Source organism: Neolamprologus multifasciatus, chromosome 14 (genome assembly GCF_963576455.1).
Source record: "Neolamprologus multifasciatus chromosome 14, fNeoMul1.2, whole genome shotgun sequence".
Lineage (NCBI taxonomy): Eukaryota > Metazoa > Chordata > Actinopteri > Cichliformes > Cichlidae > Neolamprologus > Neolamprologus multifasciatus.
In genome coordinates this window covers 7,798,484-7,821,447 of record NC_140452.1, presented here as the reverse complement: position 1 = coordinate 7,821,447, position 22,964 = coordinate 7,798,484, and the positions used below count along the sequence as shown (strand labels likewise).

General features: G+C 39.4%; 1 protein-coding gene across 2 annotated transcripts in view; it reads left to right on the top strand.

Moving 5' to 3' along the window:
* LOC146503469 (1-phosphatidylinositol 4,5-bisphosphate phosphodiesterase eta-1-like) overlaps window positions 1-22,964 on the top strand; it is a 75,116-nt gene that overhangs the window by 2,583 nt on the left and 49,569 nt on the right. The window contains exon 2 of one of the 2 annotated variants that reach the window (XM_085183993.1): window positions 8,660-8,770. In XM_085183993.1, the coding sequence (XP_085040119.1) occupies window positions 8,692-8,770 (79 nt within the window). In that variant the 5' untranslated portion in view covers window positions 8,660-8,691. Of the gene's footprint in view, window positions 1-8,659; window positions 8,771-16,465; window positions 22,750-22,964 lie in introns of those variants that run through there. The other variant, XM_085183992.1, reaches the window with a different exon arrangement.

Sequence of the window (22,964 nt, the reverse complement as noted above, 5' to 3'; positions counted from 1 at the left end):
TAGGAGTGGAAACATGATTCCTTGTGAGTGCCGAGATCACTCATGATCATGAATAATTTACATTTGTTGGTGGAAAAGAAAGGATGAGGTGATAAAGTGAACAGCTGAGGACTGAACTTTGTTAATTTTGTGAGTATAACTTTCTGACAACTTTCAGTCAACTATGCTGTAAAATGCATAACCGCAACTTGTGCAAAAACACTTGTTCCCCATATCAGTTTCCTCACATTGAAATGAGAAATCATCTGCGACATCTATCTGCTAAAGTAGGACAGTCTGGAAATTATTATAGCACCTTTCTTCTTAAGTCAAGCACTCAAAGTACTTCCTACTGCAAATCTTATTCAGCCAATTACACACACACACACACACACACACACACACACACACACACACACACACACACACACACACACACACACACACACACACACACACAGGGCAACTTGGGGTTCAGTATCTTTCCCAAGGATACTTTGACATAGGATGGGAGAAGCCAGGAACCAGAGACTGGCTTTCCAATTGGTAAATGAGTTGCTCTTCCACCTGAGCAACAGCTGCCCTAGTCTGAGTCTAACTTGAGAGTGGGAAGAATCAGGAGGGGGAGTTGAGGGATGGCTTTGCTTGACATAAGCATGACTTCTAACCCTTACCCAACACTCAATTCAGTGGTAAAGCATGGAAACCTTACCACACACACAAGTTCTCCCCACAGATTTTCACTATTCAATTGAGACTGAGCTCATAAAGTTTTCAAAGATAACAGTAAATTTTGATATTGGTATAGTAAAAGTATACCATATTTCTTTTTATGATTCTAAAAATACACGTTTTCCGACTATTATTGTGACCATGTTTTTATGCTAATCTAGCCATTCAGTTTCCCCTTGTGGTCTGTGGATGGACACGTTGTCATACTCCCAGAAACATTTCCCATATGGGTAGACATATTTCAAAAGTGATTATTCAGAACAATTTTGTATTGATTTGCAGTAACCTGAACTCTTAGAGCAAAATCATTCCAGTAAAAAAGTCCCCCTACACCAACACAGAGCAAGTCCTCTCACCATAGCTGGACTGGCCATCGGGCATACCGGGCATTTGGAAGGGTATAAATAATGAAAGGTGTTGGATTGGCCAATTGGTCATGATCGACTCTGGGCTGGACCAATTACAGCCGAGGAGGTTGGATGCACCTGCCCCCTTGTTTAGCAATCTTATAGACGAACTAAAGAAAATGGAGAACAAAAAAAAGGAAAGGAGGTGCAGAAAAAATTAGGGCCAAAAAGAAACAAGCCCTTCAGGCAGACGCTGCCAAATGTGTAAAAATAACTGAATTGTTTGGTGGTAGCTATGGCATAGCTTCCACAGATTTAGCAACATCAGCAAATGGTGGAGGCCAGCAGGTGGATAAGGGAAAGGGGAGGCAAGAGGAGGAGAGACCCGAGGCGGCCGCCGGCTATTGCAGTTAATAATACAACAGCTTCTTGCCATTTTTTGTGTTTCTTTTTATCGCTGTGTAACTGAGTTCAATTGAAAGCCTGCGTGCGCTAGTACCTCTTGCCATAAGTTCCCAGAATTCTTTGCGGTTTTACCCCTGAATGACGTCACATTTTTGGTGGGCCGGTCTCTAGTCAAAATGCCCGGGCCGATTTTTTGTCCCAGTCCGGCCCTGCCTCTCACTGTATGAGTGCCCAGGCTTTTCTTATAATTTATCACCTGTCTGTGGTTGGACTTATCCTGCTGACCCCTCTGTAACCTCAAGTTCCGCCCCGTATCCTTATCAGGTCAAAGCTCCGTGAAGCAGCTCTGACTGAGCAATTTAGATGTTATAACTTCCTTGTCCTTCCTCGTGGTCTGGTTAAAATATCTTACAGTTGTTTAAAGAATGAGTTCACTTGTCAGCCAACTGAACCGCACAACTCTATGCACAGACATAAACACCCAAATTAGAAACGTATACTTAAACCTGTTTGAAAAAAACAAACACATTTCTAGTTTGTAATAATGTATTAAACAATACATTACAGTGTACAGTATTCATAAGTGTTCAAATGCCAATTCTTTGACTTTTGTTCCCCATACTTCCAGTGCAGTCTGTAATAACGCATTACTGAATTAGTAGGTCACTCAGCCCTCTACTATAAAGCTATCTGTCTAGCCATCAGCATACCAAGTCTGTTTACTCTGTTCTGATAGCTGCTCAACAAGAAATTGCAAGGTACTCATTGACCACGGAGGGTTTACAAGTAGTGTGCTATTAGGATCCCTTATATTCCCATTGGAGTTGTAGTTAAGGTCAGTGTTTAGAGAGTAACACATCTGTCTTCGGTATGAGCAGAACAGCTCTGCTTGTGTTCATGAAGTCAGTTTTATGGCGTCTATTTACCGATTTTAGGATAATATATGGTAGAGTAAAGCAATCTGACAAACTATGTACCCTGTGTAAGTGTAGCTGTACTAACTCTAAACATGACTGACAGATGGCCTCATGAGATAAAACAGAGCAATCATTGTACGTCTCATTATTCGTGTCTGAGCAGCAAACTCTTTGTAATGTGTCAGTATGGCGTAACAGATGCTGCTCTTTGTGTCACAGTCATGAGAGGGGGACATTGTTCAGTGTACTGATATATGGGCACATATTTAAGTCATGTCTCAAGAACGTTGCAAGTGGCCTTCAAGAAAAAAAAAAAACTCCCATTTTTTTGGAACATGATGCTGTTTTTTGCCCTTTAATATCACTGCCCCCAAAACTATTTTGTTCTAGGCCTGTAGAGCTTTTCATTAGCACTATTCATGTAAAGCATGGTTTCACTGCCGTTCAAATAAACTGGTGGTGCATACTGTGTTCAGGGTGTCCCCAAAATCAAATATTTTAATTCCTCAAAAAATAATCTCAGTCTCACTATAGACATTATGCTTAGCGTAAGGACTTTTTCATAACCACTAATCCAGATCGTACAGAAACATATCAACGACTAACCTCATTCTCTTGGCTTACATTTTATCCATTTTCTGTGTCCTCAACCTATTTTTTCTGTCTCTGCGATATGGGGACACCCACACTGTTACTGAAAACTATAAAACCCTCTTCCTTCATCTTTCCTGTGCTAATGTTCATTATTAACCCAACAATAGCTCTGCGACTGACCAAGAGGTAGCAGGTCATTATATGTTAACCCTCCAAATCATCAGGGCTATTTACATGTCTGACTTCCTTTACTTCCACAGTTAAGCAGTGCTGTACATGTTTGATTATTTGTTCATTTATTTATTTATTTTAAGGAATATTTCTGTTAGATTAGGTAGATTGTCTAAATTACAGCTTTATTCTAACTTCTTTCAACCTCAAAAATCCTGCTTTTTATGGATGTCTTGACATTATACTTAGTTGTATAGCCTGGGAGAAGAGTAATACTATATGTACTGGAGTTAAAGGAGCATTTAGACATGGGGATGGATGACAACATCTAATTTATTAAAACATGTGCAAACATCTGTGGACATACAGTATATATGGCACAAATAGAATTTCTAACCAGCATGAAAATCAGTAACTGACCACCTTTATTCTCCAACACAGGGTGAACTCTCTCAGGGAAGCTTTCATTGCAATTTCTTAAATAGTCTTCAGGAATAGTTTTCCAGGCTTATTGAGGCACATTCAAAGCCTTTTTGTTCTGTTCTCTGTCAAGATGATCCCACACTGCTTCAGTAATGTTGAGATCTAGGCTTTGCCGAGGCCAGCCCATGACTGATAGCGTTCCATTGTGTGTTTTTCGTTTTCGGTATTCTTTTACTGCACTGACAGTATGTTTGGGATCACTATTATACAGAGAAATCAAGCTGTTGCCTGTCAGTTGCTTTCCAAATGGTGGTATTGCATGATTATTGCATGATGGATCAAAGTCTGATGGCTCTTCACTGCGTCCATAGTTCCATCAATTTTGACAAAATCTCGAACACCACTGGAGATCCAAACCATGACAGAGCCTCCACCGTGTTTTACAGATGGCTGCAGACTCTCACTGTTGAACCTTTTTCTTGACCCTATCCATACATACTGATGAGGTTTAACCAAAAACTTTTAAATTTTGATTCATTAGTCCATAACACCTCTTGCCAGTGATTTTCAGTCTGGTTCTCGTGTCAAACTTTGGCCTTTTCTCCCTGTGTTTTTTCCTGTAACAAATGGCTTCTTGACAGCCACAATTGCAATGAGACCATTTCTAATGAAACTTCAAAAAACTTAAGATACTGTTTATCTATAGATAGTTTTATAGCCATGCCACTTGTTATTTTGTTCACCACATCGAGTTTTGTCAAAATGTTTGACAACTCAATGTTTGACTGGCTAACAGCTCCTTGGGAATCATTTTTTTGGTGCAAAAATGTAAATTTTTGACTGTCAAACTTTATTATGTTTGTTGTTTTTCATAATTTCAACTAAAGGGGACTAAATTATATCTTTGTACCAAAAGACACAATTTAAAACTTGTTCTTTGCCAAGATTTTTCTTTTGTGTAGACACAACATTGGTTCACCCCTTGAGTAGCAGCCTTTCGAGGTTCATTCCTCTTGAAACGGTCAGATACAAGAATTGGATTGAAAATGAGTAAATACAGGCCACAGTCCAAAGAAAAACTTCAGATCTTCAGAAATACTGGAGAAATGCTGTTGCAGATCACTTGATTTGAATGGAAAAAGTAAACTGGGTGAATTTCTTGATTCTGCATGTAACAGCTAGCTTGTTGATGCTAGCTTGCTTCCTGGCTAATACTGTAGCTGGCACAATACAAATTTTTGTTTTCATCCACATGCTGAGTTTGTGTTGGAGTCTGTGTTGAACTGAGATGCAGTTATTTGTTGTGTTAGTGAACTCTGTTTCCAAGCAGACATTAGCAAGTGTTGTATTCTGTTGACACTGTAGCGCACCGAAAGAGAGGCAATGAGGCAAGGCACTGTGAAACATGCATATGCACAACAATTTCACAGAAAATCCAGCATGTGTCCTATACGCAGAAATCAGTCTGATGCAAAAAGCAATGAAAATCAATGAAAAGGTAATTTTGTAAACTATGTTACAACCCAGTCTCACACTGGCAATAAAATATGCAATGAATGCTTTAAAACTGCTTCACATTCTCACAAACAAAAAATCTTTATGTTGGAGTAAACTCTCAGAGCAGGTGCAGAAAATGGCGTGGGCCTGCGGTTTTGTTATAATTTCAACATACACACTGCTCCGCATCCTGAATATGTGACCATTTGTGTTGTTCCTGATCTGTTATGCTGTTACCTCACAAAACAAAAAAATCTATTATATATCTAAAACCTTTAGCTGCACCCAAACCCTTAAACAACCGCAGGATACTTTAAGTATTATCAGACAAGGTGTTTGCAGATTATCTAAACCACTTCATTTGATGCTAAATTTGAAAAGGAATGGTTATGCAATGACTGTAATTTACCACTATAGCAAGGAACTGTTAGAAAAAACTAGAAAAAACTATACTCTAATGAACTAAAATAAAATAAGAATTTAGAGGAAGGTTTAATATTTGGGGCGTTCATGAATGTGTATTGAGACTCTTGGTGTGTCTAAGACTGTGAGCCAACAGCTTTCAACAGTTCTTTTTTTCTATTGTAATACTGTACTGATTTTCCTAAACATTGCCTCTGACATATACCCTCCCCACAATAATTATTAAAAATACTAAAACTAACACTCAAAATGAATCAAAAAGTAAACTAAGGCTAAACATTTTCAAACTCATTAAGCTGAAATGAGTAAACATGCTCTGGAAATTAACTGACACTAAACCGACTTAAAGACAGAAAGTCAAAATGAAATTAAAATGAAAAAACTGATTAGAAAATACAAAACTATAATAACTCTGATTAGATCTCACCCTGGAGATTTAACCCACATCCACAAGCAGAGGCTTCAACATGCTACAGGTAACCTCTGCATTAGCACTGCATGCATAAAACATCAATGTATTTGGAGCCGGATCTAAATAAAAAAAGACGGGACAAGTGGAAGTATTAAAATGCTGCACACATATATTTGAGGTAATCTTACTCCAGTATGATTTAAATAGCTACTACAATGAAGCTTTTCACTTGCGGATATCTTTGACCTACTTCCTGTCAGGACCTGAAATAGGCAGTTTGGCAGTGAAATATCTATTTTTAAGCTGCTCTCTATCCCAGTCAGTAGCCCAATGGAAAAGAAAGAATGGACTGTACTCCCCTGAGGTTTTTTGCACTCTATGGTTAAGTAGGGTACTACAGTTATGCAGTAATAAGACTCATTTTACTAACTCACAAGACATGAGCATGACAGTACCCCCACACACATGCACAAACAGCTGAATGATGATGCAATGATGCTTATTATTTTGCATATAAACATGCTTAGCTCGGCTTAGAGCAAAGACCGCAAACGCAGTAATTTACAGGTCTTGTTTGTTTAGTGCAAAAAACCCTACTGTTTGCTTCTTGGATACCTCCCAATGATGGTAAGTCTTGATATACCCAGCCTAGAAGCGGACTGCCACACACCCCACTGTACAACTCATTTTTTACATTTAATTTGATTTGTTTTTAACAATTAACAGATGATTTCTGTACTAATTAGTAAACTTTTGAGGTGGTGGGGTATGGAAGTTTTATGCTAAGATAGAGCTAGTGCGCTATCCTGCTTCCTGCTGTTTTCAGTGTGCTGAGCTATAGTTTCTCAGTACCTATCTGTGTAGCTTTACATTTAATATTTGTGTTTTCATTTATAATATCTTCTGGTGAGAAAGGGTCTAAATTGTGCTATGTTTTCTTCAAACTGACAAGACCCTGTTTGTGGCTCTGCCTCAGAAACACCTCTTACTAAAAGAATTGTCAGTTCAGATGGTCATTGCATTGTTGATATCATTTTGCTATGCGCCTTTGCACAGCATTTATAACGTCTGCTGACTTGTAAGTGCAAACGTAGTGAGTTCTTGCCATGTGATTTGTCTTTTTTTTGTAATCTATCTGCATTGCAACCTGACATCCCGTTAAAGCTATGCAAACAATATCCCCCATCATCTACCTCAGCTGCTCAACTCCTGTCTCTAATTTGGACTCTGTTATGAAAACAAACAGAATTTAGGAACATTATTCTATAATTAAGCAGTAAGTCTCTTGGGGGCTACGCTCTACAGTGAATTCAGAGCCCCTAAGAGACTTTGCTGACATAAGGTGGAGCAGAGCTGGAGAGAAGCCTCAGATTTTTGTGCTTTTGGCATGAAGGCAATGCAAAAGTTGTCTCATCTCCTTTAATTAAAAGGCTTTTTTGTTGAGCAGGAATAATGACACAAATTCAAAGCCGTGTTCCGCCAACTACCAGTGCACTAGGCTGCAATGATTAGCTGAAATATGCGCTATCAAAGCTTTCCTTAACTCCTTTCTGTGCCTTTGTTGTTCTTCTTGAAACACTTTCTTTGTTATTTTCCTCCACACCCTGAAGTAAAAGGTGAATATTTGTGCTTTCATATGGTTTGTGCTTAAGTCAGTTGTTTCTATTACATATAATTTTCTTTCTTTAAATATCTTGTAAAGTTAACTTCCCGCAGCAGCAGTTACCAGTGCATACCTAAACAATAAATGTAAGATCTGACTGATTGTTGAAAGTGTAGTATTCCAGTTGTCTGCTACAAGAAGAGTTAAAAAATTGAAGATGTTCCACTGACACTACAAGGCACTGACATTTTTGGATTATGCACATTCTGACTTGAATGACACGGATCTCGTATTAACAGGACACATAAGTCTTGGTCCATGTGGTCTATGATAAACACCATTCACATTGCAGGTCCGTTTTAAAACAAGGTGGTTGCAGGGTCACAGGAAAGTACTTTCACCTTCAAGACACTTGACCCTTGAGCTCTGTGTGTTTCAACAGTCACCTCTCCTCAGGTCAGCTGAATCCAGACGCCAATAACTGTCTCAGGGGCTCCAAGCCTTTTCAGAACTACACACCTTTGGTGTGTGTTTGTATGTGTGTGTAGTATGATGCAATAAATCAAAGAAAGACAGATGAGCAACAGGTGGGAAATCACTGAGAGCTGCCATGGAAATGGTAGGAATGAAAGGTAATCTGGAGGAAGTAAAGGGAAAAGAAGAGAAACGGAAAGAAGATAAATGGGAACACATGTTGAGAAGTAGATGGGAAAAATCAAAGGAGACAAAAAACTGAAAGAAGAGAACTGGCTAGAGAAACGGGACCTGGTTGGTGAATGCAGAGCAGGCGAGACAGCAGGGAGCCTGGGTCGTGTCTAAATAGCAACAATCGGATAATTTAATTCAATTCAAGCTTTGATTACAGAAGCAGGAAAGGACTACTGAAAGATTACTTTCATGTTGACTTTTGCCATTATTATGTAATGGCAAAACATCTCCATGTTCAGAAAGCATTTAGTCTTTAAACCTTCAATAAGCCTTTTTTTTTTAAATGGAATCACTTACTGTTTGGAGATTTGTGACTTGGCTCACAGCTATGGACCTGCAGTAGATTTATTTTATTATATTACATATATCATCATATTACTTTTTACATTTATCCAGATTTGTGCAAAAATGTTGAGACAACATAATCCAATTGTCCTCTCCTTCATAGGTCATCCAGTTGTTTGTTCTCCTCTTCTCAAAATGAGCTCCTGGGTGGTGAACAGGAAAGGAGAGCCGCAGTACCGACGGCACTTCTTGGCAGACAATAGCATCTTTCACGGTAAATATCAAATAGACACACACAATATTCTGACACCTGCATGTCTTGAGAATGGACACTAGAGGGAGATGCATTGCCAAAAAAAAAAGGTGCTTCAAGTAATATCAGACTAGTATCAGACTGCAAAGCCAATACAACAAAACCTCCCTATTATGGTGTAAAAAAAGACAGCTGCAAGCAACTGACTCAGTGCATAACATACATGGAAAAACTGTTCATAGATGTTTTTGTTGGCAGGTTATTGGACTTTCTTTTATTGCTTTCTTTCTTTTATTGATGAAAAGCATCTCTTTGCCTTCCACAAATTTCTCACCATGGAAAAGAGTACCTGTGAAGTTAAAACAAGATAGTCTGTTTCTCACATTTCCATCAGTACAAGGTAATGTGTCTATGAAGCTGTTACCAAAGCAATGATTTTCAAACCATTTAATAATATACATAAATGGAATGATCACAGAGATAACATATCAAATGTTGAAACTGACGTATAACTGATATGTTGTAACTGCTTGTGTTTTTAAAAAATATATATTTTTGATGACATTTTACGAAGATGTTGGGACAATGGCAACAAGGAATCATAAAATAATAATTTGACTACTGATTAGGTTAATTTGTAAGAGTACAGAGGGGAGAAGTCTAGGATTCATAGAGAATCTAGACTTCTCTATGAATCCTATAAATAAAGCTGGGCAGGGAGTCACCATTCTGAAACTTTGCATGGGAAAAAATGCAAGAAAATTCAAGAATTAATGATTTTTTTAATGTTTTTTATTTTTTATTTTATTTTATTTTTTATGGTCAACGTAAGCAAAATGGAAGATATTTGGGGATAAAAACATCTGGACACAGTGTCACCAAAGCAAATGTCTGTATAAGAAACAATATGGAAAAAAATAGATGAAATATTTGTGACATTTGGGCACTCGGCATGTGCATGGATTCGGGAAGTGATTGCCAGAGAACACAGTTCATTCCTCCCTCCACAATTAAAACTGCCACTCAGTCCTTATATGTGCAACATCCAGAGTTGAAAACATATTCTGTTCTTTGATGCATTGAAATTATTTTTGGAAATCATAGAGGCTACAGCGAAGAAGAACAATCCAGGTATTTAGCAGCTAATGCCTGCTTGACTGAATGAGAGTGCACTGGTGCCTTTAGCATGGGTACCCCTTATCTGTCGTGAAGGTACCATCATGCACAATATATACAGGTTTTGGAGCATTTCTTTCTTTCTTTCTTTCTTTCTTTCTTTCTTTAGCTTTGTTATATCAAACTACTGTATATCATTCAAATAACAGCATGGCGCTGTAGTGAAAGAATCTAGGTTCTAAACTGATCTGCCTCCAGTCCAGACCTGACACCCACCCAATTTTTGTCATATTGCTGTAAAATGACAAACATTGACTACTGAAAAAAATTGCTGCTGAAATGGATTGCTTTTAAAACTCCAGCAGTTCATCTCCTCACCACCCAAGCATTTACAGCTTTTTGTTAAAAGAAGAGGTGCTGAAACACAGTGGTGTTAAAAATGCCCCTGTCATCACATTCAAAATGACAAAACAGTCAGTTTGCAACATTTATATATTACATTAATAGTATTTTCAAGTAAAGGAGGTTGGAGTTATTTGGACATCACTGCATTTTATTTTTTATTAACACTACAGCTTCTTTGAAAATGCCATATTTTTCTTTTTTGTAATACACATCATCTGAAATGTTGAGAGACTTTACTGTTTACGTTAGATATAATCTAAGTCGGTTTTTCCTTACAGTTTTTCTTAATCTGAACTAAATCCAGACATGCAGTTGCATCAGTTTGATCTTGATCTCTGCACTGACAGCTCTGTCAGAAAAATCCATGAAAAATCTCTGATGGGTTGGTTTGCTTCTTAATTTGACACACCTACAGCAGACAAACCATTTACAGCCTCACCTTGACAAACTGCCTCCCGACTCTCCATCCTACTTCGGTAGACTGTGTGCTATGCTTTGGCTGTACCGTTTCTTGTCAGTGAACTGTAGTAGAAAACAAGCATGACTGCTTCAGTGCTCTTCTGTGGATGATGGACTGAGCTGACTGACACAGAGAGAAAACACAATTGCTTGTTTTCCCATCTGTTATGCTTAGAAATCACCATGTGTATGAAATTTCAGACAATTTCTGTTCATGTATTTATAATTTGTATATATAATTTCTCTGAGGATGAAGTTGCCTTTTCTTTTAGAATCTGGGAGCTATTCATGTTGGGAAAATGAAAAAAGTGTAACCTGCTGAGCAAAAAAAATGAGAATGCATTTTCAGTGAGCGTTAACCAATTTTTAAAAAAAAGATACTAATCTTTTAACTGTTGTCTAAAGCTGTTGTGTCATTTTAAGAGGTAAAAAAGGAAGAAAAATCAAACAAGCTGTATGAAATATCTGCTCCATCATTTCTGGAGTTTCTATGTTTCCATTAATGTCCCTGACATGTTTGTCCTTTAGTGTCAGCATATTTATTTCCCTTTTCACTTCGTCACTCTGTCTCTTTTGCTTCTTCCAAGTTGTTTGCAGCCTTGTGAATTATCAAGTTGGCTGATTTTGTTTTTTGTCTGATCATGATATATAAACTAGACACTGCCAGGTGTTTTGGGCTGGGCCCATTAACTGTCTGTGATCAGGCAAGTGTGAATGAAGAGAAGTTTGTGTTTAAATCAGTCACCAATTACCTTCTAATACACAGAATGCTAATGGACAACATACAGTCATGCAACACTAAACTGAGGGTGACACTGGTGTTCAGACATGCATTTTTGTTTCTTCAGACATCACTAATCGATTTGGTAACCTCTGCATCTGGTTCCCAGTATTTGAACACTGCGCGTCTGTGTGTCTGCTCGGTCATTCCGAAATTGTCTCTCGCAGTCCTAAATGAAATGACTTTAACGAGGACCAGTGGACGAAACTAATCTATGAGATTCAGACTGAGTAAACTTTCATTAGGGAAATGACTCTACTGGGATGATACGCTCCCGGCTGGACACACACACAAAAAAACCGCTCACACGCAATTTAAACGCTAAAAAAACCCTACCTATTCATTAATGTTTACACGGGACTTGGTCTGCCTCTGTCGCTTTCTCTGGGGAACCAATATGACCCAATGTGTTTACTGCATTCCTATTATTTCACGAAGCCTGCTTCCTGTTGTGTCTTGGAGTAAGCATGGAAAGAGACAGGCAATGTAAAGTGGGTCATAGCACTGGCATCGCTGCGCAATTGTGCCGCTTTTGTTGTTGTTGTTTTTATCGTTTAAGACTACGATCAATCTCTGACCAAAAAAATATGATTGTAACAAAACAAACGGATGTTGCACGAGCTGATTTTGGTGGGGAATTTAAACTGTCGTCAAGCAGCTGATCCACGCTGTCGGGCAAAAAAAAAGAAAAAAAAAAACACCACAAAAAACTGGTGAAAATGTCCAAATGACCAACTCGAGTGGCTAAAGCCAACGCGCTGTGCGCGATCATTCACGTTCATTCATTCCACGCCCGTCTTGAGCTCTCGCTCATTAACATCCACTCTCCGCCAAACCCAGCGAGTGTGTGAGAAATCGGCTTATCGTTTTGCTCCTGTGTTGCGCCTGGTGAGAGGAGAGGTTGTGCGCGCACAGGCTGTGGATGTGAGCTTTGGTGATTTGTGAATCCACTCTGCAGACAGTACAGAGAGGCAGGTACTGAGGAGCAGTTTGCTTCTGGGGCTTGTTTTTTGGATTCTTAAAACAAGTGTCACTTTATGATTATGACGCGCTTATTGTGAACAGTCTAGTCATCATGGAGAAATGGACTAATCAGATACTTTTTGATGGCATCTTGGCATTTCAAACCGCCACAACTAGGGAATAAAATGATGCCCGAAGCGCATGGAGGGATTTTGTGAGACCAACAACTTCAGTCCTAAATGGCAGAGCTTGAAGTTTGCAGAAATCTTAGTTTGGAGAGGGGTAAGTGATCATTTTCAGCACTTGGACATTGTGGTTATTTGGTGTATCTGTCTCACAGAAGACAGTGCGGTGCACGCATTCCTTCGCGTGCGCACCAGCCTACATCGCAAGAAGGCTGGAGCGTAATATCTCCACTGCGCTTGTTGTGGGGAATTTTCATCACCCACTCTGCTACAAACGCTGGAATAAGGAACCTAATCGCGTTGTCATTTGCATGAGGGATTCATTAGGCAGTATTTAGGCTGATGTTTATTGGCGTTTCAAATACAGAAAGAATTCATTACACTCTCGGGGCAATATTTTAATTTTAATTTGTAAACTGCTGAGCGTTTATGTCAGCTTATATGAGAAATGTTGATGAGGAGCAGCAGCGGGAAACTGTCCCTGGTGCTGAAAATGCCCCTTTGTACGTGTCACTAGGGGGCAGAAAACCCCCTTAATTTCTCGATTGGATAACACTGCCCTCAGTCCATATAGATCTGCATCCTGTAAGATCTGGATCTTCTGCACTGTTACAGAAATCTAACCATATCTGAGATGTTCACAAGTTCTGTCAGTACAATCCTTGGTGAGAACATGTCTCAGAAACTGACACACACCACATAGCATTACCACATGCCATAGCTCAGTAAAAGAGGTGGGCTTGATTGTCGGTGGCATCAAGAGAAATGGGATCATTTTGAAAATCAGGCAGGGGATGTTAAGCACCATACAATGTGGCAGAGCTGTGGATTGAGTCTTGATGGCCAAATTGAAGCCCTAACAGTCCCCGGGCTATTACAGCAGCCCGTTTTGATGTAAAAAATATGGAGAATCCTTGGCACTTAAAAGCAGAATACGTCAAGCTGTCAGCCCCCGCCACCACCCCTTGCAGTGCCAGGGTTTGTGTGTTTTTCTTTCTCATTTTGGCCTACCTTGGACATGACACTAGCGCTTTATTCATTTTAAACAACTCTTGTGCTTCATGGACAATCCAGCTCTTGCTGTGAGAGAAACTGAACAAAAAATGAAAGGAAGAGGAAGGTATGGAGGAGCATGTATAGATACTAATCTCCTCCACATGGAGGAAATGGCTTTTCCATGTAAAATGTGTTTTTCCTCATGTGTCTCTCCTGCACTGATGATGATGATGAATCACAGCATGTTCCCCCTGTCTTCTCTCTACCGTCATCTTTGTTTCTGCCTCTTCCTTTTTTATAGCTTCGGGGCAGAAACAGCAAGCAGACACCAGGAAGAAACTCTCCCAGTCCTTTAGATCTTCTCTGTTCTCCAAAAGTATTTCTCTTCTCTTCTCTTCTCTTCTCTTCTCTTCTCTTCTCTTCTCTTCTCTTCTCTTCTCTTCTCTTCTGACAGAAATGAAATAAATATGATACCACCAATCTCGTCCAATTTTAAATAGGCAATTTTTCAATAAGGTATAAAATATATATAATATGAAACACGGTACTGCTGGAAAAAGGACCCATGTCTCTTTAGCTGTTCCACTGCATACGTGATTTCAGTGTATCCAGTTTAACAATAATCAGTTTCCTGTTTATTAGTAATGTTCTTTCCTATTCTTCTTTCTCCAAAAGGATCTTCTTTTTTTATTTATATGAAGTAAAATTTAATTGCTGCTGGGTTAATTTATCAGCCTGCGTGCTGACATAGCAACTGGCACATCACATCTGTTCTCGCCTTGGATTGTAAAAAAAAATCCAACTCCTTAAACCTACTGGGGTTCTTTGGTAATTGTCAGCATGAATCTGCAGCCAGGCAACACATTTACCACACCGTATTAGCGTTTTAAGTGGGAAATAGAAAGGAAATTATCCATAAATACAGGCTTTTATTTAATTTCCTTTCATCCTTTCATCCTTTAATGAGCTACCCAGAGGTCCAGTTTGGTTTTATTCAACACTTTTCGGCCTCCCTGATAAGAAGCAGAAGGCAGGCAATCATATCTTCTCTCAAATATTTTTTGGGAAACTGTTGAGATCACACAGGTTTTTATGGCAGTCTGGCTCTGCTTGAGATACTACATCTCAATCATCCTTCCTGGCATTGGGAAGAAGAAAGAAGAAGCTCAATCACTGCACAAACAGCCAACAATCGTACACCAAATGTATACATAAAAAGCGCACTGACACACATGCAGGGTTCAGTTCCCGCCTTTGAAGTCACTCCTCCTCCGCTCGGGGACCCCCTGTATCAGCTTTGGCAAATGCATTATCATGCCGCAGTTGTCGTGTGTTTATTTTTATTCCGGAGTTGCTCCACACTGCACCCGAGGGAACCTGGAAACCCATTTGTAGCACTGGCAGTGTGAGCATTGCCCTAAGAGCTCTTAATTAGGTGGAGTAAGTGACTGTGACATAAGAGTGAGTGTGTATTCTTTTATGTTGCTAACAAGAAGCCTTACCAAGTGTTCTTAACTCTACCCTAGAACTTTTGTGTAATGACTTTGTTTTAAAAGGAATTTTATTTGAAAGTACACTCCAGACCCTAGTTAAAACCTATTGGCACTGTGTTGCCGTCAAATATAAAGCACTGGAGTTATACAAATGATTAGTACTGCAGATTTTTATCTTGGCAGCCATCTATTTGTGACAAGTCGATTAGTTTTAGTGCCATTAACAACCTATATATAGGCAGGAAATGTAGACATAAATACATGCCCAGAATTTTAACATTAGTGTGGGCTGTTTTATTAGAAAATGCAGGCAGCCATACTCTACATTGCGATCGTGGCTCAAGAGTTGGCAGTTTTGTAAATGGTAGGTTGCCGGTTCGAGCCCCAGCTTGGACAGTCTCGGTCGTTGTGTCCTTGGGCAAGACACTTCACCCCTACCCTGAAATTTTATGATTTAGTTGAATATAAAATGGCACAGATAATGTATAAAGCACAAAATAACTTGCTTTGCCCCAGTACTCAGAAGCTGTTCAAAGTCAGAGAGAGTCAATATGACTTAAGGGGAACAGATTTCTTTAAAAAAAACAAGATAAGGACAAATATAAAGCAGAGATGTGTTTCTGTTAGAGGAGTTAACCTGTGGAATAGTTATGACAGTGATTTAAAAAGGTGTAGTTCATTTTCCTTGTTTAAAAATATGTTTAAAAATAGAGTATTAGAAAAATATATATATCAAGAATGAAAAGAGCAGAAAAAAAACAAAAACAAAAAACAAAAAAACCTCTTGATTCTTTTGCTTTGATGTAGTTACTTACTAAGGTGGAAAGTTTTCTGTTTTTTTGTTTTTTTCTTGTTTGTTTGTTTGTTTGTTTTGTTTTTGCTTTGTTTGCCTTCTCTCACCCCAACCGGTCGCAGCAGATGGCCGCCCCTCCCTGAGCCTGGTTCTGCCGGAGGTTTCTTCCTGTTAAAAGGGAGTTTTTCCTTCCCACTGTCGCCAAAGTGCTTGCTCATAGGGGGTCATATGATTGTTGGGCTTTTCTCTGTATCTATGAAGCGCCTTGAGGCGACATTTGTTGTGATTTGGCGCTATATAAATGAAATTGAATTGAATTGAATTGAATTTTATTATTTGCTTCGAGCCCTGTGTACAGGAGCTGCATGCTAAAAGATCTTTTGTTAAAAGGGTTGGCGTAATAAGCAAATGCTTCAGCCAATACCTTTTGATTAGCCTTGTCTCATGCTTTCTTGCTTTGTGGTAAATCTTTGTTCTGTCTTCACTGAGATATTTGAATGCTAATCAATAATCAATAAAAAAAAACAATAAACCCACCGCCTACTGGTGTTGGCCAGAGGGGCCGATGGCACGATATGGCAGCCTCGCTTCTGTCAGTCTGCCCCAGGGCAGCTGTGGCTACAACTGTAGCTTGCCTCCACCAGTGTGTGAATGTGAGAGTGAATGAATAGTGGAATTGTACAGCGCTTTGAGGTTCTTGAAAAGCGCTCTATAAATGCAATCCATTATTATTATTATTATTATTATTACTATAGCCACAATCTCAGGCACTGATAGTCAGAGTAAAGTTGCATAATAATATCAGATTTGGAGTCGTACAATCTGAAATCACCATATTGGTGTTGCTTCTGCATCATTATAATGATGATTCAGGAGCATCGTTATTGCTCATTTGGCTCACTGAGCATTTAGTTATCATTAGCCAGGAAGTTAACTAATACTTTTAAAAACTCTCATTAGCAAGCCAACGCGGGTAACCTAAATTTGGCTTACAGCAAACACAAATTAATAATATGTTTATTATAGTGAATAAATTAATAAAGAAAAGAGAGTTTAATATACACAAAGAAATATTTTCCCCTTTACCTCCCACAGAGCAATCCTGTCTGATTCCAGACAAACGTTGTTATGAGGCAGGACCAACACCGACACACGGATCTCAGATACACACGAATATTATTTGATTGTTTAGCACTGACACAGAAATAAAGGGTGAAAATGAAAAACTAGTAATGTTTTAGCATTATTCATATCATAACATTGTTATGTAGCCTTGTTGAGCCTGGGCATTAGTACGATATAGACTAACAAATTAAGCTATTCATTCATTCATTCATTCATTTATGGGTGTGACTTTTTTGATTGTTTTTTCAATTGTGATTTTTCTACCTTTGGATCTTTGGGTTGAAACTAATGAATCAAAACCCTCCATGAATTTAATGCCCTTCAAATGGTGATCTGTTTTTTTGTATACCAGGTGTTTGTGATTGACTCTGGGGCTGAGAGACAGTTGTCTGCGTGCAGACTCTATTTTTAAACTAATTTGAGCTTCTGCTACAAACTTGTGAGACTGGAGTGGGAGAATTGAAAAATAAATTAAGAAATTTGTATGCAGGCTCTTACATTTTATTTGGTTAAATTCTGCACAATCTGTTCTTTTACTAGCAATAAGAAATTCTTCACAATGTCACATATCTTGCATCCTTGCATCAGTCTTCTTCTGCTTATCCAATTCATAGTTGCAATGGGACTGGAGTCTATCTCCGCTGTCATGGGTAAAAGGTCAGGTATACCCTGGACATGGTGTCTATTGCAGGGCTAAGACAAAGAGACAACTATTCATGTACACATTCAAGCCTACAGCCAGAAAAAAGACACAAATGCAACAATTCAGTGAAACCGAGAGCCTGAATTAATAGCAACATATGATTTTTATTGATTTCACTGCAGTTTTGCTGCATGTTCTGACTCATGGGCAGTATGTTTGACACTTCTAATACAGTTCATTCACTGTTTATTCTTAAGTAAAACACAAAACAAAGTGTTCAAATCAACGTGGCTAATTGTTCATTCTGCTCAAAAGTTTGGGACTGATGCAGTCTAGTTCAAGCTGCCGCATTGTGATGATTACAGAACTATTTAGTACAGGCACCACACAAGAGGTTATTATCTCAGAATTCTGTTAATTATGACTTAGTTTTTAGATTAGGATTATAATTCTGTGGCTTTTTCTGTTTTTACTCCTTTCACAAGAAAATTACGTGCCATAATTATGTATCATAAATCCATGCTACCACTCCTGTGGCGATGCAGGATAGTCGGTTTAGACTGGTTTGCACCTGTACTCAAAACGTACACCTCAGTTATTCTTCCACTGTAGGATAAAATATTTTCTTTTCATATCTTAACAAGAAGTAAGTAGTTTTAGTTTCTGAAGTGCAACCTAACCTTAACCTTAGCGATATTATTATTAGTGTTAGAATGAAATTGCACAATGCAACACTGCTAAACAACAGCGGGGGGCAGTAGATCATAAAACAGCCATATGTCTGCTTTTAGAAGGCAAAACAATTTTTTGTTGAGGTTTGTTTGAACTCTGTTTAAACTTCTCAAGTTCTGCTGCAGGGTCGGGATTTGGCATAAACTATGTGAAAGCATGGATCCATCCTGCCTTGTATTAATGGGTCTGTCTGCTGGTCATGATGTCATAATAAGGAGGCTATTCTTTAGACCCCTTAGTACCAACTGAGTATTCTTGTTGACCATGTCCCTCCCTTTATGAACACAGTGTACCCATCTTCTGCTAGATGCTTCCACCTCACAGTGTCACAAAGCTCAAACAATCTCAAAAGGGTTTCTTGAAGATGACAATGAGTTCACTGTAGATTTCAGTACTTTAAAAAAATACAATGCTGCTTTTTATGCTGACATTGTTGGTCAAACTGTTATTACATAGTTCTTTTTCCCCTGAGAATATAGTTATGATGACATTTATTAATCAGTTTTTCATTTTGTGCATTTTAAAATTCCATGTATGCAGGAATAGAAATGGCAAAGGTCGAATATTTACTTGCATATATTAGTATGACTGTTCTGATTTAAAACAGGAACATCAGAAAATGTGTCATTGTCACGGTTAGCGGAGCGGACTCAGGCGCAGACCACAAGTTCCTTCAAATCAAAAGTGAATTTATTTACAGTGTTCTCCACAGTGAAATATATATACACACACACAACGGTGTCTGGGGAAAAGGGGCCGGGGTTCCAGGGTCCGGGAGTGAAAGGGGCAGGAGTCCAGGGAGGGGAGATTCCCATACAGCTCTCGCAAACACACACAGCTCCTCTTCTTTCCTCTACCACTCTTGCTCACGCTCAGTCACCGTGCACAGGGAAACGGGTCCGGGGGGAATCTATACACAGACAGAGAAACAGTTAGTCTCCAGGTTCAGACGTACTCACGAACAAAACTTTGCAGAGTGCAGGACGACTGACGCTGATGGCTCAACAATCCAGCGACGAGTAGAGCAGACTGTCCATCTTAAGTAGGACTAATTCTCGTAATCAGCGGCAGGTGTGCTGATCATCCCCAGGTGCGTGGGCCAGGGACGGGAGCCCATACTGAGCTCCGCCCCGGCAGGAGAAAGAGAGAGAGAGAGGACGAGAGAGAAAGAGAGCAGAGGCAAGAGAGGAGAATAAACAAAACATAGCGCCTGACTGCTGTCAGCTGGCGAGGTGCGGGGACCATGACAGTCATGGCTGTGCAGCTTTGCAGTTATTTAATTAGCGTTTCCTGCATGTGGTCCGCATGTTGTCTCTGCATTCATACAGGTTTCCCCTGTGTTTCTTTTCAATCACACATCAGGTGGATTATGCTCCAGCTGTCCCACAGCTAGGAATGTGAGGGTCTGTCTCTCTGTTTTAGCATTGACTGACAAACAGATTCAGGCTATTTACCTGCTTTCCACCTCATACATACTCGGAATGGCTCCAGGCCACCATCACTATGAACAGAAACATGCAACAAGACAAAGTGAATCAATTAAACACCACATCAGGATTTGTTATCCTAAAAATTATGTTCACCCAGTAATCACATTGTTGTAAAGCTTACTGATGGAGCAGGTGATGGAATTTGGAATTTGCCAAGGCATTAGAAACAGCAGTGTCACAAATGAGCTGGGGGCATTCATCCCACCATGCTATGGCCTGATTTCCAGAAGTCGTCATCTGTCACAGAGCTGTGCGCCTCACTAATTTAATTTCATAAGCTGTTGAATGTCCTGAGAGAAACAGCGAAACAGGATGGAGACTGGATGATATAACGCATGAATATATGTAAGAAGAAGATGTGATGGGATTATATGAAGTTTCATTTGTGGTTTATCATCTTTGATCTATGCTTTTGCAGTGATATGAAGAAAAAAACCAATCTGCCTGATTATCTAATCTTAGAAACACAGACTGGTTCTTGTGGATGTTATATTCCAAATACAAATCCTATATAATATTATATTACCTACAGCATAAAGAAAATTGCATACAAGGAATAAGAAAAAATACCTCCAGAAATAATATTCTGTGAAACACTGAAAACTGGCATGAGGACTTTCACCTTTCTTGAGATTTGGATCCATCAAAGGGAAACTCCTCGCCTCACATATATATTTATTTATATGTTACATTTCAATCTGATTTCAACTTCTGTACAATGCAGTTTTACAATTTTGGAAAGGGACTTCAAAACTCTTTCTTTTCACTGACTTGTTTCAAAGAAAGATTAAATATTTGGCTGTAGTGGAAAAAAGTAAATATATTCAGCTAACACAATGCGCCTTTAAAAAAACAACTTTACTTTAAAATTATATTAACATGTAACAAAAAGTGAATGTTAATTCTTAATTAACTGTTGCAACCAACTGGCTCTGAAAACTTGGCGAGCAGACATGGTCACCATGGAGATCCACCATGGTCTCTTGGACCTTAGGATTCAGCTGGAAGCCCTTCTCCTTGTCAAAGTAGTCCAAGAATAAGACCTACATTGGTTCTACCCAACAGAGGTTTTGCAGCCTCAGCACAAACACGAGCAGAAAGGACCACGGGATCCCCTTCTGCAATGACCACAGTATAACGTTAACGTCTGCATTTGTGCCAGTGGTGTTGTACACAGGACAGTCAGCAGTAAAGGACAGCATGTCTTTCTTGTACTTAAAGAGCTCCTCGCTGTACCTCCTCTCCTCCTCAGCCCTTCATGATTGCAGGCACAGATGATCCCATTCAGCTTTGATCTGTTAAACTTGTGGCTAGAATGAATCTTCTGACTGTTTTTTGAACAGTGTCTGAAGCAGCTCTCCTCACTACATTTCCAAAGTTGTGTTTCTAATGATAAATTAACAACTAGCATTTCATCTCCAAACAGCTATAGTTCATGCATGCGGAGGTGTGACATTAAGCATGGTATGAATTCCTTTCTCAAGCTTTTTTGTCCAATCTGTGACCGATAACGAATCCTATTATCTCTGTATTTGAGCATTTATTGCATCTGGCCTCTCTTCATCACAGCATGCTCTTCTTGTCTTAAGTGCAGCTGTTCTGAACAAACTGTAAGTGCTAGAAAAGAGACGCATCAGTCCAAGACTCCTCTGCTCAAGGGTAAAAAGAGAGAGAGAGAAAAAAGCTGTACTTTAGTATAGCCTGAAAGACTCAAGCTATCCCTGACTGCAGCCATTCATATCCTCGAGCTATTCTATAGCTTATTGAGTTTGATTTTAACACCAACTTAGGGTATGAAAAACAACACATGAGCACATTAATTAAATGACATTATAAAGTCCTTTTTTTACAGCATTATGTTACTCTTAACAAATGGCATCTTTCATCACCTGATCAAATAAATTTTAATGAGAGAAGAGGACTTTACCCCCAGGAGGGGGGTTGTGTATAATAGCAGATCATTTAGTGCAAGATAGACAGATGTGCCATCTCTGAGTTTTCCTGTTGTGCTCACATCCCCACACACACTCCTCCCACATGCCAGCCCATTAAGTCTTACTTTTGGTAATGCATTATCATGAATGTTATGTCATCATTCTTATCCCTGCATCCCGCTAGTTGACCTTAATGAACCCTGCCGATACAGAGACAGAAATCTGCACTATCCTCCTCCCATGCTCTTCATAATCACTCCATAAACTGCACAATACAAATCTGTGTGTCAGAGTAGCATGTTGGCAGCCACAGTCACACAGCTGCACATGTTCTGAAAGACCTGCGAACATCAGAAAGAGGTGGATGGGAAGAGCGGGAGTGGTGAACAGATGACCAACCAAAAGGTGGAAATGTGTATTTTTAGAGAGAGAGAAGGCTGTCAGATGAAGGTGACGCTACAGATCAGAGCACAGCACAGAGGAAGATGAACAGCAGGAGTGTTGGTGTGCTTGCTTCTTGTTTTGAGTGTGGAGGCTTACTGTCTGGAGAGAGTGCGCGCTGTCCGTCAAGCCTAATTTGAGGAAAAGCGCAAGTGGTTTTCAGAGGGTTTAGCTACAGGTAAAAGCTGAGTGTGTTTCATACTGGGACTGAGCCGAAGCACACTCCTACAGGCGAATTTGGATTTTTTTTTGCTGACGAAATGGAGGAAATTTGTTCACTTTTTGGTCCAACTTCTTTGTCTGCTCATAAAGTACAATCCACCTTTATTCACGGTCCTGCTGAAAAGTCTGCTGCGTTAACAGTAGCGACCCTTTTGGCACGTCACATATACCACATTGGTGGCACCGTGGCTGTACCACAGAAATGCAGGCTTACACAGACTGGTAAGTTGATGTCTGTGATGTCTGTGTGATTTAGGTGTGTGTATGGATCGAGACAATAATGCAGACTGAAGCAAACAAATAGAGCTGACTGGATTTTCATCATCCATTGATATATGTTGTGAAAAACTCGTATCTTCGTGTTTCTGTACAGGTTTTCTAAAACTGCGCATGAAGACAAACATCTTGCATATTGAACACATCACATCCTGGTGCTA